At 44.8% G+C, this 18,004-nt stretch overlaps 1 protein-coding gene across 1 annotated transcript in view; it reads right to left on the bottom strand.

Moving 5' to 3' along the window:
- The window catches only part of SAG (S-antigen visual arrestin), a 30,510-nt gene extending 21,374 nt beyond the window's left edge, over positions 1-9,136 (bottom strand). The window contains exons 1-3 of the mRNA XM_055300224.1: positions 9,062-9,136; positions 3,415-3,475; positions 760-804 (exon numbers count right to left, since the gene is read on the bottom strand). Of these exons, the coding sequence (XP_055156199.1) occupies positions 760-804; positions 3,415-3,475; positions 9,062-9,136 (181 nt within the window). The remainder of the gene's footprint in view (positions 1-759; positions 805-3,414; positions 3,476-9,061) is intronic.
- Positions 9,137-18,004: the final 8,868 nt, after the last annotated feature.

Genomic DNA, 18,004 nt, shown 5'->3' on the forward strand with positions numbered 1-18,004 from the left:
AAGGGCGTAGGCTTTCAGGGATCAAACCAGGTGCCTCCGAGTGCCACAGAGACAGGGACACCCAGGAGAAGGTCAGAGACAACAGAAGAGGTGGTTTTCAGCCCCATTTCTGCCATGCCCCCTCAGTGCTGAGGGCCCACATCTGATGTGCTCCCAAGGACACATCCAGGGGTGAAAAAAACTCCTTGTCGTTGCCAGTAGCAACCACTCCGAAAGGCATCCTTGGAATGGAACTGAGTCAGTGACATCTTCATAAGGATAACTCGGGTCTGCCCTAATGTAGTTTACACGACTGTTATTAGCACCAAACTACTCGCCAGATATCACAGCTGCCAGAGATCTTCAAGGATGCTCTGATGCTGTGGTTCAGAACCACCACGGTCAGGATTTAAAAAAAAAAAAAGTGAGACTTCCAGCACGATTGATTGCCCCATTTTGGGATAAATACACCAAGGAGCCCTCCTGAGTTCTTCCGCTGGTGTGGAACTACATGACACAGGGCAAGCGCACACCTGATAGAGCCCACAGACCTGCACTCCACCCTGGACAAGTAAGTGGCTCCCTTGGGTCTTTACCTTAATCTGAGAAATGGGGACAATGAGCTCTGATGTGAACAGGACAATGTCCCAAAGATTATACAAGGGAATGTGGGGGACAGGGCCTGGTAGGGGTGGGTGTGCAAGAGAGCACCAGCTGTTTCCCAGAAACCACTAAGACCAGACCAGACCAGGTCCTTGGAAGACAAGAAGCCTGCCTTACCTTTCTTTCCCTTCACAAGCTCGGGATCCACCAACACGATACCATCTAAACCAAAATGGAGAGAACGATGAGGTGGGGAAGACGAAAGAGGCCACAGGCCTTCTTCATATATTTATCTGCAGTTTTTTGTTTTGTTTTTAAGGAGGCTCCATGCCCAGCATGCCTGAAACGGGACTTGAACTCATGACCCTGAGATCAGGACCTGAGCTGAGATCCAGAGTCAGATGCTTAACCAATTGAGCCACCCCAGCACCCCTTCCTGTAGTTTATTATTTTTATTTTTTAATTTAATTTTATTTTTTTTAATATTTTTTTAAATTTTTTTATTTATTTATGATAGTCACAGAGAGAGAGAGAGAGGCAGAGACACAGGCAGAGGGAGAAGCAGGCTCCATGCACCAGGAGCCCGATGTGGGACTTGATCCCGGGTCTCGAGGATCGCGCCCTGGGCCAAAGGCAGGCGCCAAACCGCGGTGCCACCCAGGGATCCCCCTTCCTGTAGTTTATAATTACACAAGTAATCCATGTTCATTATAGGAAAATTAGAAAGGGAAGTTAAGCAAAGAGAAGACAAAGTCACTGAAATACCCACCACTCAGAGATACCCAGTGTCAAGACACTGGCACAGAATTTTTTTTCTAGATGCATATATATTTATATGGATGTTTTTACTAAAAAAAATGAGATCCCACAATACATATTATTCAGTTAATGGCTTTTCTCACACAACTATATATTCCAAGTGTCTATTTTTATACACACACACCCCCCCACACACACACATAATATGTACTCATCATTTTAATGGCCACACATGGCATCATTGAATGGATGTACCATGAATTATTTAATCAACTCCCTTTAGTCAGGACATTTAAGTTACTTCCAATTTCCCCCATTATCATGAATATTGTGATGAACATCCTTACAGATACATCTTTGTGTCCCTCAAATGTAGAACAGGATTTGGGTTTTGATGACATTTGAGGACATACTGCCAAATGACCTTCCAGAAACTGTTCTGCTGAGGGACATTCTCATCATCAAGTGCCTAGAAATGCCAGGTTTTTTTTTTTTTACACTCTTTTTTAAAATAGCTATCTTAGTTGAAATTATTATAGATTCACAGGAAGTTGCAAAGATAGTACAGAGAAGTCCCTGTGTGTCTTTCATTCAGTTTCTTACAGTGGTTACATCTTAGATAACTGTAGTATAGTATCCAAACCCGGAGGCGGACATGGTACAGTGTGTGTACAATCCTAAGCCACTTTATCTCCTGTGGAGCTTGACGGTTTCCTCACTGAAGAGTCATCTCTCAAGTCATCCCCTCCCCTCAGCTCCATCCTTAGCTCCCTGAGCAGCTACTGGTCAGTTTACCATTTCTTATCAACCTTAGACTGTTGTATAAGTGAAATCATACAGTATATGGCCTTTTGAAACCGGCTCTTTCCACTCAGCATCATGCCCTTGAGAGACACATGCCATTGTGTGTATCAGTGACGTGTTCTTTTTTATTGCTGAGTAGAATTTCATGGATGGATGTGCCACACAGTGTATTTAAACTGATCCACTGGGACAGCCTGGATGGCTCAGCGGTTTAGTGCCGCCTTAAGTCCAGGGAGTGATCCTGGAGACCCAGAATCAAGTCCCAATCGGGCTCCTTGTGTGGAGCCTGCTTCTCCCTCTGCCTCTGTCTCTGCCTCTCCCTCCCTCTCTCTGTGTCTCTCATGAATAAATAAATAAATAAAAATCTTAAAAATAAATAAATAAACTGATCCACCTATTGAGAGACATTTGGGTTCTTTCTAATGTAGAGCTGTCACAAATAAAGCTGCCATAAACAATCACGTACCCATTTTTGTGTGGATTGAGTCTTCATTTCTCTGGGATGAATGCTGGGAATGCAATTGCTGGGTCATATGGTTAAGAGTATGTTTAAATTTTAAAGAAACTATTTTCCAGAGTAGGTGTTCCATTTTACATTCCCACCAGCAATGTATGAGTGATCCAGTTTCTCAACACCCTCACCACCTTTTGGTATTGTCATCATTTTTAATTTTAGCCATTCTGGCAGGTGTATAATGATATTTCAATCCATTGTGGTTTAATCTGCATTCCCCTAATGGCTAATGATACCATTTTTCCGTGGCCTTCTTTAACATCCATATATCTTCTTTCAATTGCTTTTATTTTTGTTTTTATTTTTTAAATTTTATTTATTTATCCATGAGAGACACACAGAGAGAGGCAGAGACACAGGCAGAGGGAGAAGCAGGTTCCCTATAGGGAGCCTGATGAGGGACTTGATACCAGGACCCCGGGATCATGCCCTAAGCCAAAGGTAGACACTAAACTACTGAGCCACCCAGGTGCCCCTAATGAACTGCTTTTGATATTTTTTGTGCGTTTTCTAATTGGATTTTGTCTTAATTACTGCGGAATTTCTTTATATATTCTAGAAACGAGTCCTTTGTCTCCCCCATGCTCTGAAATTGTTTCCAATCAGCCAGTGGCTGCCTCACTGATGTTTTAATTTGCATTTTTGATTAGACTTTCAGCAAAGCTGATTTGAAAAAAATAACAAAGTAGCAGCTGTCTGATGACCTTAAGGAAAACCAGCATTAAAATGAAAATCTTACTCCAAATTCAACTTACCCACAGGCTCTACTTGTTCAACATGGTCTATATAGTCTCTCTTCCCCAGGTAGATGGTCACCTATAGGAAGAACAGATGTAGATGCTAAGTGGCCAAAGAACACTAGAATATTCACGTTAGAAGTCAGTGTTAGGGGATCCCTGGGTGGCGCAGCGGTTTAGCGCCTGTCTTTGGCCCAGGGAGAGATTCTGGAGACCCGGGATCGAATCCCACGTCGGGCTCCCGGTGCATGGAGCCTGCTTCTCCCTCTGCCTGTGTCTCTGCCTCTCTCTCTCTCTCACTATCATAAATAAATAAAAATTAAAAAAAGAAATTTAAAAAAAAAAAAAAAAAAAAAAAAAAGAAGTCAGTGTTAGAGGGATCCCTGGGTGGCGCAGCGGTTTAGCGCCTGCCTTTGGCTCAGGGCGCGATCCTGGAGACGCCGGATCGAATCCCACGTCAGGCTCCTGGTGCATGGAGCCTGCTTCTCCCTCTGCCTATGTCTCTGCCTCTCTCTCTGTGTGTGCCTATCATAAATTAAATAAAATAAAAATTATAAAAAAAAAAGAAGTCAGTGTTAGATAAAAACATTCATGTTTGAAAAAAACACCACACACACACACAAATCCTCATACCTGGCGACAACTGACACATTTTGATTAGTCTTTTTTTTTGTTGCTTTTCTTTAAAAAAAAATATTTTATTTATTTGAAAGAGAGAAAGGAGAGCACACAAGCCAGGGGGAGGGGCAGAGGGAGAAAGAGAAGCTGAGTAGGGAACCTGTTGTGGGCACAATCTCTGGACCCCGAGATCATGACTTGTGCCAAAGGCAGATGCTTAACCAACTGGCCACCCAGCACCTCTTGATTAGTCTTGAGAAGCCTTGCCACTCGGCTCTGCAGCTTGCCCATCACCTTCTCTCTCCCTGTTTGGCTGTAGGCAGAGACCATGGATTACAAATTGTCCTCTCTGCTTGGCCCCATAAATCTGCTCCAAGGAATTCTCACCTCTTCGGATGGCCCTGTTCTCCCACCTTTCCCATCAAGCCCAGGTCTGACATTAACCCTGTAATCTTGCTGAATTCACTGATAATACTTCAGTGGAAAGTTATACTTATGCAGATAAGGATCCTCTCAACATTTAAGCCTCTTATTTCTGGCTGTGAATGAAAGGTTTCCCCGCTTCATTAGAAGAATTTCTGGGAACACCTGGGTGGCTCAGTGGTTGAGCATCCGCCTTCAGCTCAGGGTGTGATCCCAGGGTCCAGGAATGGAGTCTTGCATCAGGCTCCCTGTGGGGAGCCTGCTTCTCCCTCTGTCTGTGTCTCTGCCTCTGTCTGTGTCTCTCATGAATAAATAAATAAAATTAAAAAAAAGAAGAAGAAGAATTTCTGAACTGAGCAAAGAGGCAGGAGTTCTGGAGTCCCTGAAATCCTACCAGATGAGCTTCTGTACAGGTATACCTGAATCCATGCTCTAAGGAAGAAGGGCAGGAGAATTGGGGGGGCAATGACCTGTTTCGGTCCTCCTCCAGTCTGTTTCCATGCCCCTGGCACTGAAGGTCTCCGCCAGCCCCCTTTGTGGAAGAGCATGGGTCTCATTCACCATCACTCACTGCTCTAAGCCACAGGACTGTGAGTGCCTTGATGCTAAGAATTCTTTCATCTTTTGGCCATCAAGTTGCTACCACAGTACCTGGTGCACAACAGGACTTTAATCCACATTTGCTAAGTGCATCAACGAGTGAGTACACCCTCCGTAGTCCCCCTCTTCCCTAAGCCTCTTAAATTCATATTCTTATGTCCATGAACTCCCAGAATCATTCTGTTGGCATTCAATCATCTCCTATTTCTACTCCCTGGTATCAGATATCCTGGAGTAAATCCCTATGCCTTCAAGGTTATTTGTAGTTTTGATGTTGAAGCATCTGAAGGACTGCATAGTCAGGTGGCTGGGAAGGAGGTGGGTGTTGGATGGTGTGAGAATCTTTTCTGGACCAAAAAAAAAAATATATATATATATATATATATCAGTGAATACAAAGCCCAGAACTAAGAGAAGAGAATACTTCTGGAACCAGTGGCTTCATCTGCTGGCAAATGGCCACCAAATGGGGATGTAGGTGAATGCCAAAAAGAGTTTAGAGGACCCAACCTTAAAGACTCTAGGAAGATGTTGAAGCATTTTAAGCAGAATGAAAGACCTGCAGATGAATAGCATTTAGAGTGCTTACCATATCCTGGGCACCAAGCTCAGCCTTGACTACTTTCTTTCACCAAATCCCCACAAGTACTCTGTGAGATAGAAATCAACCTCATTTTATAGAGGAGATGACATTGGCAGCAAAGGGGAGAATGGACAGACAAGGGGAAAGCCAGTTAGGTAGCTAATTGACGTGGGGAGTAAGGAAGACCGAAGGTAGGTGGAGAGTCTGTTTTCTTCTTTTTCAAGCTTTAGCTGCAGTGGAAGAGGAACTGGAAAGGCAATAGGGTCAAGGGGAGCTTGTTGGTTGTTGTCTCTAAGATGCATGAGGTCCGTACTTCTTTTTATGCTCAAAGTACTGGTAGGGAGGGAGAGGCTGCTGATAAGCCCAGGAGGGAGGCTAATAGTAGAGGCTGGTAGTCCCTGGGGAAGTGGACCCTGAGATCCAGGCATAAATAGCATGAACCTCAAGATGGGAGCAAAGGCATGTCTTCTGCTGCAATTAGAAGCAGAGAGAAGAGAGGTGAAGGAAGGCTGAACAATGTGGGACTGTGGCCCACCTGCTGCTTGCTCAACCAATGAGCCATGTGCACCCTTCTTGGATACAAGTTGCCAATATGTTCAGGGTTCACCATCTGCCATGGGGTCCCTTGCTAAGAGGAGGCCAGCCCCAAAGGACGATATTTGATTGGCCTGATCCAATTATGATCTTCCAATTCCTTTGGCTCAGGACTGGTTTAGGGTGGGTATGTGACCCAATTTTGACCAATGAGATATGAGGGAAGGCTGCTGGAGGGCTGCTGGGAAAATATTTTCCCACTCTTAAGAAGAGGAGATACTAGGAAGCAAGAGCCTCTTCCTTCTTTGGGAAGGAAGAGAGGGTGAGACACCTGGAGCTAGGGCAGCCATTCTGCCACCAGCTGAAGTCTGAAGATCACAGATGAGGGTAGAGTGGGGAGAATCATGGAGAAATGGGCTCCTGGTACACAATGCCTGGAGCCATACAGAGGTTGCAACTAGAATAATCCTAATATGCAAGACATTAATTGATGGATTTTCCCCATATATGAAAATTCTAAATTTCTTGGTTCAAAGGATGTCTATCTAGGCATGAGGAAGAAAAAAGTGTGAAAATGATATAGGCCAGCAGGAGTAGGTTTCTCTATTCTTCTGCCAGAAGTCAAGACAAAGCATGCTGGGAGGACACAGTTGGGAAAGAGTTTGGGGAATGAATGGTTGGTTGAAGGGTTCCCAAATTATCACAGGAAAGTAGAGTTCCTCAGCTGGGAGCAGAAAGGGCAGAGAGTGCCCATTGTAAACCTGATTCTATTGTGTTGCACTGTGAGCATCAGAGAGTTTCCTTTGGGCCCAATTATCAGCTTAAAATTTGAGAAACCCTAAAGGAAAAATCCAAAGTTCAGTTTTACAAAGCACAGAAAATAGAATTCTGAGAAGTCCCTGATTACCAGCTTTCAGAACTGGATGTGCTGGGTAAGTGTCTGATTGGGGTGATGATGACAGTTCTCTGTGTCCTGCACCTTGACTCAGTGTCAGAAACAGTCCCCAGGTCTAAACTGCTTGAGTAGAGAGTGGGCTAATCCAACTGTATGAAGAGGTTTGAAAGCAAAATTCTCAACCGCTGCTGCAGGAAAGTCTCAGAAGTCAACTAGAAGAATGATCTAGGTCCACACTGTCCAGTACAGTACCAACTAGTTACAGGTGGTTTCTGGACACTTGAAATATGGCCATTCTGAACTGACATGTGCTATAAATGTAGACTACACACCAGACTTCAAAGACTTAGAAGATAAACATAAAAGATCAACAATAATTTTTATATCATTTGTATATTGAAATGACAGTTTTTTTGATATATTGGGTTAAATAAAATATATGTTCAAATAAATTCCACCTGTTTCCTCTTTTTTGATGTGGCTGCTACACGCTTTAAAATAACATTTGCGGGGACGTCTGGGTGGCTCTGCCTATGTCTCTGCTTCTCTCTCTCTGTGTCTCTCATGAATAAATAAATAAAATCTTTAAAAAAAACCACACATTTGTAGCTTGAATTGGATGGCATCGAGCTAGCCTGTCGGCCCCTAAGAAGCCATTGAGTGGAGTGAGAAGACCCCATCCATGCAGGCTATGGGTGGACCTTCCGTCAGGCCTCCCGTCAGAAGTTCACGGGCACATCTAGACTGTCTATTGTGCCCCCAGTGGAGCCAACAGTGGCATCATCTCTGCTGAGTACGTGAGTTGCCAAGATATTGGTGGGCATGCAGCCATAGTGCAGAGAAGCTGGGACGTGTTCCCTTACCCAGTGGCCCTGAGGCCAAATGAGGATTGAGGGCATGGTGGCTGGGGTAGGCACATGGAAGACAGAGCTGCCTTGGTCCAGCAATGGGGCTTTCCCCAGGCAGGCAGCGAGATGACAAAGGGCCAGGTGAGTTAGTATCGACAAAACAGTTCAAGGCCAGTTAGGAAAAGAAGTAAAATTGGAAGTAAGGGGGTGAGGACTGAGAGATAAGGAGGACATTAAGGGTCTCAGGGCTGAGTTCTTTAGGAGACTGAAAAGAAATTGATTTTGTGCAATTCATTCCTTTCTCATTTATCGTTCATTTCAAATAGGGAAAACAGACACAGCTTCTCTCCTCAACCTCACAGGATTTTGGTGATGATCATGTCTATATTTTTCTTTCTTTCTTTCTTTCTTTCTTTCTTTCTTTCTTTCTTTCTTTCTTTCTTTCTTTCTTTTTCTTTCTTTCTTTCTTTCTTCTCTTCTCTTTCTTCTTTCTTTCTTCCCTTCCCTTCTTTCTTTCTTTTTTCTTTCTTTCTTTCTTTCTTTCTTTCTTTCTTTCTTTCTTTCTTCTTTCTTCCCTTCCCTTTTCTCTTTCTTTCTTCCCTTCCTCTTTCTTTCTTTCTTTCTTTCTTCTCTTTCTTTCTTTCTTTCTTTCTTTCTTTCTTTCTCTTTCTTCCCTTCCTTTTCTCTTTCTTTCTTCCCTTCCTCTTTCTTTCTTTCTTTCTTTCTTTCTTTCTTTCTCTTTCTTCCTTCCCTTTTTCTTTCTTTCTCTTTCTTTCTTTCTTTCTTTCTTCTTCTTTCTTTCTTTCTTTCTTCTCCTCTTTTCTTTCTTTCTTTCTTTCTTTCTTTCTTTCTTTCTTTCTTTCTTTCTTCTCTTTCTTTCTTTCTTTCTTTTTCTTTCTTTCTTTCCTTCCTTCTCTTCCTTCCTTCCTTCCTTCCTTCCTTCCTTCCTTCCTTCTCTCTTCTCTCTCTTTCTATCATCTATCTATCTATCTATCTATCTATCTATCTATCTATCTATCATCTATCTCTACACCCAACATGAGGCTTGAACTCATGAGACCAAGAGTTGCATGCTCAGCTAGGCACCCCATGTCTATTCTTGAAAAAGCTCCTTTAAAAAAAATTTTTTTTTTCTGTCAAGCCACTCACTTCTGTACCACTTACCGACTTGTCCCGGGAAATCTTCTTGAAGATCACATGGTTTGATGCAGACTTGCTGGTCTTCCCGCTGGCTGCCATGTTACGTGTCCCTCGTAGCTTCTTTCAACTCTGGGGTCTGTGTCAGCTGTTAGCGAGCTGGGGAAAGGTAAAAACGATGCTGAATGTGCAGGCAAGAATGTTCTTTGCATAAAACCTACTCGTGAGATGCTGTGTGCCCATTAGACATTTCCTTGCATCTGCTTGAATATCGATGTTTGATGAAATAAGGCCATGGTCTAGTTTTTTTTTTTTTCATGGTCTAGTTTGTATGACACCGGGGTGGGTTTTTTTTAGAACATGTGTTTTCTTTTTCTTGATAAGGCTCAAATACTTCTTAGTAAACCTCACCTGGAAGGTTTTACCCCCTGACTGGCCTTTGGCTTCATCACACTGAGCCAGGTTAGATTTAAAATTCTATCATGATGAGACGCCTGGGTGGCTCAGCGGTTGAGTGTCTGCCTTCAGCTCAGGGCATGATCTTGGGGTCCGGAATCGAGTCCCACATTGGGCTCCTTGCAGGGAGCCTGCTTTTCCGCCTATGTCTCTCCCTGTCTCTGTCTCTCTTTGTGTGTCTCTTATGAATAAATAAAATCTTAAAAGTAAATAAATAAAATTCTATCATGACAATGTCCTACAGTAATTGGAATAGAAAAGGTTTCTGAAAACCATAACATAACTGCTTTGCAAATATCATTTTCAAAATACGTTAAATCCCTAGAAGTTCTGTCCAGTGGCCCATACTCAGCTGTGCCTTCCTGTCCTGCTCTCCCACTGCTCCCCAGCATCACACACAGTGGGAGGGCTGTCTTGGGTGTCTGGATCTCAGCACACCCTGAGTCTTGCTAACAAGCAAGGTCCATGAAACCACACAGAAAAGGCAAAACTGGGACAGACCACAGTAAAACACCCGTCATCCTGGCCCAGGTTCTGAAAAGCTTTGTGCTCAGGGAAGGTCATGTACCTTGTGCAGCCAGCCAGACAGGCCCAGGAGGTGAGGCGAGGGGCTCCGTCCCTCCGGGGTGAGCGGCCGGCCCCTGCTCTGTGTGCCCAGATGACCCCACCGAGGGCACTGGCTGGCGTGTGTGTGTGTGGGGGAATTTGTAGGGGACCTGGACAGGGTGCGACACCCACGTCTCAATGTCTAGAAGCCAAATCCCATTTAAGGAGCAGAGTGGAAATGGGATTAGTGTTGAGACGGGGGAACTGGTGGTTTCAGCAGTTCTAGGCATTAGGCAAAGGCCTCTGGTCTCCTTCTAGAGGGGCTCCCAGATGCGGGAGCTCCAGTGGGGACGACGTGGCGGGACGGACGAGGGCTAAAGAAAAGCTGCTGTTTATCCTAACCCTCTTTGGGTTCTGGAAATAGACTGATTATCCCTTGGCTCCCAGTATCACCAGGACAGGGGATTTTCAAGTGCTCAACAAACTTGATTAAACTCAGCAGGCAGCTAATGCAACCTTGGGGGTGGGGCTGGAAACAAAAAGGTCAAGGAGAAATGCCAACCTCAAGAACCCTGGTGTTATACAAGCCCAACTGAGGTGGGAAGCAAAGGCAGAAGGAAATGTAGATAAAATTAACTGTCCTTGTGACCTGCATCCCATTGACAAATACTCGAGGCAGGCAGAGTCTATAATGTTCCTCCAGGATGCTCCTGTCTTAATGTTACTGCCTTGCTAGAGAGAAAAGCTACCTTAGCTTGACAGCAGCCAGGCCTCCAGGATCCTGGGAGTCTTCTTCAGCATAGGAGAATCCTTTGTCTTTACTTCCCCCAACCCCAAAAGTACATAATCAGTTGTTCCTCACAATCCTGGGGCAACAGCTCTTTCTGCCCACAGGTCCTGTCCCCGTGCTTTAGCAAAACCACTTTTTTTGCACCAAAAGAATGTCTCAGTTCTTTCTTGACCGTGGGCTCTGGACCCCAACAACACTACTCCACAATCACATCACAACTAGATGGGGTCCTCTCCTCCACCCCACGCCCCGTTGATTGTGGTGACCGGTCTCTCGCCTCCCCAGTGTCCACATCTTCTCATCCACAGAGCTTCCTCCTGGGTCCAAAGCACCCCCTTTGCTTTCCTGGACCATAATGCCTCCTGCAGTCTATCCACCTCCAGCCTCCAGGCCCTTCTCCACAGGGGAAGAGGGGCCTTCCAAGTCCTGATCTGTCCTCTCCGCTTAGTGTCTCCCACTGCTCTCAGGAAGGACACGGGCATCTGCTTTCACATTGTCCTCCATTATATCCCACCCCCAGCTCCCCACACTGTTCTTTTAGCCTAGAACAATCCTCTTCTCTCCTCAATGTGCTTTTTTCAGGCTCCAGATGCTGGAAGACAGGAGTCCCATTCTCAGGGGGAACCTTCCCCAACCTCCTGGGCTGGGGTGGGGGCACAGTTGCATTTGACACTTGTGTGGGAGGTTATCATGGTCTCTCTTTCCTTACTTGACTCCATGACTCCAGGTCCCAGGAGGGCAGAGGCCCATCCCGTTGTTTCTGTCACCATTGCATTTAACAGCTGCTTCCAAGAACCTCAGAAAAAAAACGGATGGGACACTGTGTCCATTAACACATCTACATATTGGACTTGACATGATGTCTGGGAATGTGGCAAGTCTAAGCAAAAAGCTTATTCTGGGGATCCCTGGGTGGCTCAGCGGTTTAGTGCCTGCCTTTGGCCCGGGCGTGATCCTGGAGTCCCGGATCGAGTCCTGCATCGGGCTCCCAGCATGGAGCCTGCTTCTCCCTCTGCCTATGTCTCTGCCTCTCTCTCTCTATGTCTATCATGAATAAATAAATAAAAATCTAAAAAGAAAAAAAAAAGAAAAAAAAAAAAAGCTTGTTCTAACATTTGAGATGTTAGCATCCGTGGAAACATTCCAGTAACTTCCTCCCTGCCTGACAATGTCTTCAAGGCACTCCAAGATTTGCTCCCATTACCTCTGACCTCCTTTCTTTTTCGTCTTTCTTCCTTCTTTGCTTCCTTTCTTTTTCTTCTTTCTCTTTCTCTTTCTTTTCTTTTCTTTTCTTTCTTCTTTCTTTCTTTCTTTTCTTTTCTTTCTTTTTTTTAAAGTAGGCTTCATGCCCAGCATGGGGCTTAATGCAGGGCTTGAACCCATGTCCCTGAGATCAAGACCTGAGCTGAAATCAAGAGTCAGACACTTATTGGGCTCCCGGTGCATGGAGCCTGCTTCTCCCTCTGCCTGTGTTTCTGCCTCTCCTCTCTCTCTCCTCTCTCCTCTCTGTGACTATCATAAATAAATAAAAATTAAAAAAAATAAAAATAAAAATAAAATAAAATAAAATAAATAAAGAGTCAGACACTTAACTGACTAAGCCACCCAGGCATGCCCAACCTCAGTTCTCACTACCTCACCCACTTTGCTCCAGCCCACTGGTCTCTTTGCTTTTCTTCAAACCTGCCTCAACTCCTTTGCACTGAACTGTTTCCCCTTCTGGAACACTGTTCCCACAGAGAGTCACTTGGTTTGCTTAATTCCTTTGGGTCTTTAATTCAATGGGATCCCATTCACCTCGCAACCTATTGTGCACCGTGCACCACTTCACCCAAAACTTCTGGCCTCCTCTGCATTATTTTTCTCCATAGCACTTGTCACCACCGTCTCGCATTCAGAAGAACCTGCATTATCTCCTTTCCTGTCTGTCCCCCGTCCCAACTTTACTAGCATGAAAGATCCAGGCAAAGTGATTCCTGACTCTTTGTACCTATCCCATCTCCAGCATCTAGAAGAGGGGTCTCACTATACTTAAAGCACATGGAGGAGTCACTGGGATAGCTGGCAACAGCTAAAATTGAGAAAAAAATTTTGTAATTTCTAAGGGAGAAATTTTTTTTTAAAATGGAGGAATGCCAGCTGCTAAATGCAAAAGGAAAGACGAAGTAGAAAAACATCATTTAACAAACTCTGCATTAATGACTTTTGATTTTCTGTATTTCAAGTGTATTTAAGCAATCTCTACATCCAGCATGGGGCTCAAACTCACAACCCCAAGATTAAGAGTCACATGGTCTTCCAACTGAGCCAACGACGGCCCCTAATGGTATTTCTAATGCTTTGACATCTGGGGTTCAGCTGACCTTGGAGAGACATCCCTTCCCAGGGCTAACCCTTTCCTAGAGACAGCAAACGACTGCCTTTCTTTTTTTTTTTTTTTTAACGACTGCCTTTCATATGCAAACTAGCCAATTGGAGCCCTGACACTTCAATGGCCTGGGTTCCTCCTGGGACAGGCTTACACTGAGCCATGACTGCCCTGACTTAATATTACATCCCCAGACCAGGATTCAGACCACCTGAGACAGCCTGTCACCACAGAGCCAGATGAAGTTATTCAAACTCTTCAATCTTAAACCTGCTTATCTGGCCTCACCAGTTCTTTCCCATGGAAACCACAAGAAGACTCTTGCCCATGTTTTCCCCTTGATCCCTCTGCTTCCTGACCAAGCCTGGTACTTCTCCATGTGGCCCTGTGTAGCATGGGCCGCTCCCTCCTTTCCAGAACTATGAGTAACCAATTATCTTTTCAGGGGCCATTGTCTCTTGATCTGTTGGTCTTATCATAGCTGAATGACAGCAAAAGTTCTGTCTTAAAATACTGATCATTTGACTGACTCAAAGATTGTTCATTGGGGTCAAGACCATCAGATGAAGAGCTGATGGAGAAATGGCTGTCCCTATAGTACCATAACAATGGCAAATGGATCCTGGGTTTATCACAAGGTGCATGTCTGGCTGCACAAATCGGGGACCAGGCATGGTCCATGGTCAACCTTAGAATCGACAGTGGTGCCAACCAGATGTGATGTATCACGGTGGATGAACTGGAATCCATTAAGCATTTTGACATCACTTCTAGCTTATGGGAAATGCAGGGGATTGAGGAACAAGTGAGATGACACAAGAGAGCTACAAGGTGAATGGAAAAGTGGCTGGTGGGATCCCTGGGTGGCGCAGCGGTTTGGCGCCTGCCTTTGACCCAGGGCACGATCCTGGAGACCCGGGATCGAATCCCACGTCGGGCTCCCAGTGCATGGAGCCTGCTTCTCCCTCTGCCTATGTCTCTGCCTCTCTCTTTCTCTGTGTGACTGTCATAAATAAATAAAAATTAAAAAAAAAAGTGGCTGGTGTTTTTCATAAACCAATGTCACAGAAAAGGCAGGTACTAGATTAAAAGACACTCAAGGAGACACTCAAGGGGGCAGCCCGGGTGGCTCAGCGGTTTAGTGCCGCCTTCAGCCCAGGGCCTGATCCTAGAGACCCGGGGTCGAGTCCCACGTCCGGCTCCCTGCACGAAGTCTGCTTCTCCCTCTGCCTGTGTCTCTGCCTCTCTCTCTCTCTCTCTGTCTCTCATGAATAAATAAGTAAAATTTAAAAAAAAATAAAACTTTCTTTAAAAAAAAAAAAGACACTTAAGGGGCTCAACCTCCAGATGTAATGTGTGGTTCCAGATTGGACCTCCATTTGAAAAAGAGGATTTACAGGACATTTTGGGTTCACTGGGAAAATCTAGATATGGTCTAGTTGACATGTAAGATGGAAATATCTGGAATGGGAAGGTAGAGATTGTAACCACACAAAGGTGATAGGAGGGCATGTGTAACATGACCACACCTTGCAAACACACAAACTGTGTGTTGTATATATGCACACACACATATGTGCATATTTACATCTCTATGAATATACACACATATGCATGTTTTCATTCCCATCATATACATAATCTGCAAGGATATGTACTTAGAAGCTAACAGTGGTCTCTGTGTGGTGGGTATGTCAGGTTTTACTTGCTTAAAAAAATTTTTTTTGTCTGTAATTAAAGATTCTTCTCCAATAGTTATTTATTTCTCCTATAGCAGAAAGGTTAAAATATAACATTGCTATAAATTTAAAAGACATCTGATATTCTCCTTAAAAACACAATTAAGAGGAAGACACATGACCAGAATGCTCCTTTTAGCATCATCATCAGAGGGGCTACCCTGAGCAGTGGCTGCAACATCCAGGACTGACTTGCAGCTGTGGGTGCTCTTGGGACACCCATTTCCATGCAGCTTTGTTAGTACCACATCTCACTGGGAGGGTGCAGATGGGCAGATTTCAGCCATTGACCCACCAATTCCTGGCAGGTGGGGAAAACTGGGGGTGGGCTGGATATAAGACCTCATTCGTTTTGGAAATGTAGTCTCTGGAAGTCATTCCCAGCCTGTCTGTGATGAATTTTTCTCTATTTGGCAGAAAAATGAGAAAAATAAGGGCACTGTTGTAAGCTTTGTCATGGAGCCAAATGTCTTCAGTGTAAAATGCTGTCCTTTATTCTAAGGATATGAAGTCCTCAATTTTTTGGTATTAAAATGTTCTTCTTTATTTTCCCTATCTTTATTGAGGTATATTTTACATACGAGCAAATATGCCCATTTTAAAGTGCAATTTGAGGACTTTAAGTACCACGATGGTCAAGACACACATTTCCATCCCCGAAAAAGTTCCCTGGCCCCCCTATTTCAAGTCAACTCCTCCACCAACCCCCCAATCTCCGGCAACCACTGCTCTGCCTTTTGCCACGAGTTTTGCATTTTCTGAAATTTATTGTGAAGTTTAGAGCATAGAGAAAAGTTGGAATAATACAATAAACACCCACATAGTCAACCCTGAGATTTGATGATGAAGGTTTCAGTGTGTGTGCTCACCTATTATTGCTTTTTTCCTTTTGAGTCACTTGAAAATAAACTGCAGACATCATGACACTTCACTCATAAATATTTCAAAAAGCAGCTGCTAAGCGTAAGGACAAAATGTCCTTTCTTTTATAAAATAAAGATGAGAGTAGATGGTAGTTTAGGAAAAAAAAATCCTTACTTGGCCAAAATAAAGTTGTCAGTCTTCCTCTACAGTTATTTTAGAAACTGACTGCTCTATGAATGTTAAATCTGGGAACCATTGGCGACAGCAATGTTTGCTTCTCTGGAGTCGGTGTCCAAGTGAGATGAAGCTACAAGCCCTGTGTTTCCCCTTCTGGTAACAAACGCAGTGCCAGCCAGCTCGCGGGGGTGGCGTGGGGGTGGGGATGTTCAGTTAAAGAAGCTTATGGGCTTCAGTTAGGTTATCGTCTTAGGGGTTTATTACGTAGAGCACATGCATGAGGAAAACTGGTTTACCCTGCTAACATCAACTATAAAATGAAAACTTTGTGTCCCCCCATTGCTTTGGTTTCACTGAAGCCGAGAGTGCCCGAGAACACTAGGGCAACTCTATTTATGAAGGTGCCAGGGAATCAGAGCTTTTTAAAGGCCACCTTAATTCCAACATGGACCTCTTGGTCAGTTGGCCTACAGAATAGAGAGAGGGCTGCTATAGGTTGGGCTGGCATGTCGTATCTGAAATCCTAAATGGAATCCTGTGGGTTCTCAAGTTGGGCAGACACCTTGAAAAAGAATGCAGTCCAGGGGTGCCTGGGTGGCTCCGTCGGTTAAGAGACTGACTCCTAATCTCAGCTCAGGTTCTGATCTCAGGGTTGTGAGTTCAACTGCTGTATTGGACTCCATGCTGTGCGTGGAGCCTACTTAAGAAAAAAAAAAGTAAATAAAAATAAAAAGAATGTAGTTCACATTCCATCTTTTGCTTGGCTCTCCTCTACATATACCACAAGTTGTTGGATGCTTCCAGGGATGGGGAAATCATTACTACCTTTTCTCTGAAATAGTGTGACATGTGAGAAAATTCTTTGTTAGGAAGGATTCGGCTTCCCTTCTATTTCCCTCTATTGCTGCAACTTAATCTTGTCTCTTCCACAGGTGACTCATCCGTGATTAGGACACAGGTGCTCATTCCTCACAGACATCACCACCCTCTTGCCACCCTGGGGTCCCACCCCTAGGTAGATTTCGAATGTCTATCTTGAGGCATTGTGCTGAGAAGGGCACTTGGTGCTCCAGGTTTCCGTGTAAAGGGTGCATGTTGTACAAACAGCCCCAGGCTGGAGTCCGGGGTTTTGTCCCACTGATGGCCTTGGGGGAAATAGCGGGCCTCACTGCTATATCCTCTTCCTCCTCTGTACAAGGGGAGCCTACGACCTGTGTTGTCTTGCAGGGCTGCGGAGAGGCATCATATGTGCAGCTGAGTCCTTTAAAAGGAGAGCCCTGTAGAGTGGGGGCAGGAAGATCCTGAGCAACACTTCCCCTCATCCCCTCCGACCGGAGGCTGACATGTGCTGTGGATGCTTTGTCATGCCACATGGGTCCCAACCCTGAAGGGCCTTCCAATGGTCGTGAAACTGCTCTGACACAAGATTTTGTGGCCGACCACAAACTGAACAGCGTACTCCTGAAGCTGTGCGTGCTTAGGGAGAGGCCTCTCAGAGGGGGTACTGTTATGGATTGGATGTTTGTGCACCCCCCCTCATCCTCCCTCACGCCAAACTACACACAGAAGCCCTAAGCCCCCAGTGTGATGGGGTGCTGGGAGGTGATCAGGGTTGGATGAGGCCACGAGGGCGGGGCCTTGATCTGCTAGGATTAGTGTCCCTGTGAGAGACACTCTCTACTCTGCAGGTGCACGAGCAGCAAGTCAGGTGAGCATGCAGCACACAGCAGTGACCTCGAGGTAAGGCCTCAAGGCCCTGGGATGGAACCTACCTTGTTGGCGCCTTGACCTCAGACTTCCAGCCTCCAGAAGAGGGAGAAAGAATTATCTGTTGTCTGAGCTGCTGGGTCTGTGCTGTTCTGTTCTAGCAGCCTGAGCTAAGACAAGGGCCTCTGCTTTTCTTCAGGTAGATCAATTGCTTGCTATAGATAAAAAAGTTTGAAAAAATGGACACTGATGCAGGTGCAAAAATGCCTTTTTTTGTTGGAATTAGACAGCGGTAGTGGCTGAACACTGTGAACAGAACTTTA

Source organism: Nyctereutes procyonoides, unplaced genomic scaffold (genome assembly GCF_905146905.1).
Source record: "Nyctereutes procyonoides isolate TBG_1078 unplaced genomic scaffold, NYPRO_anot_genome, whole genome shotgun sequence".
NCBI lineage: Eukaryota > Metazoa > Chordata > Mammalia > Carnivora > Canidae > Nyctereutes > Nyctereutes procyonoides.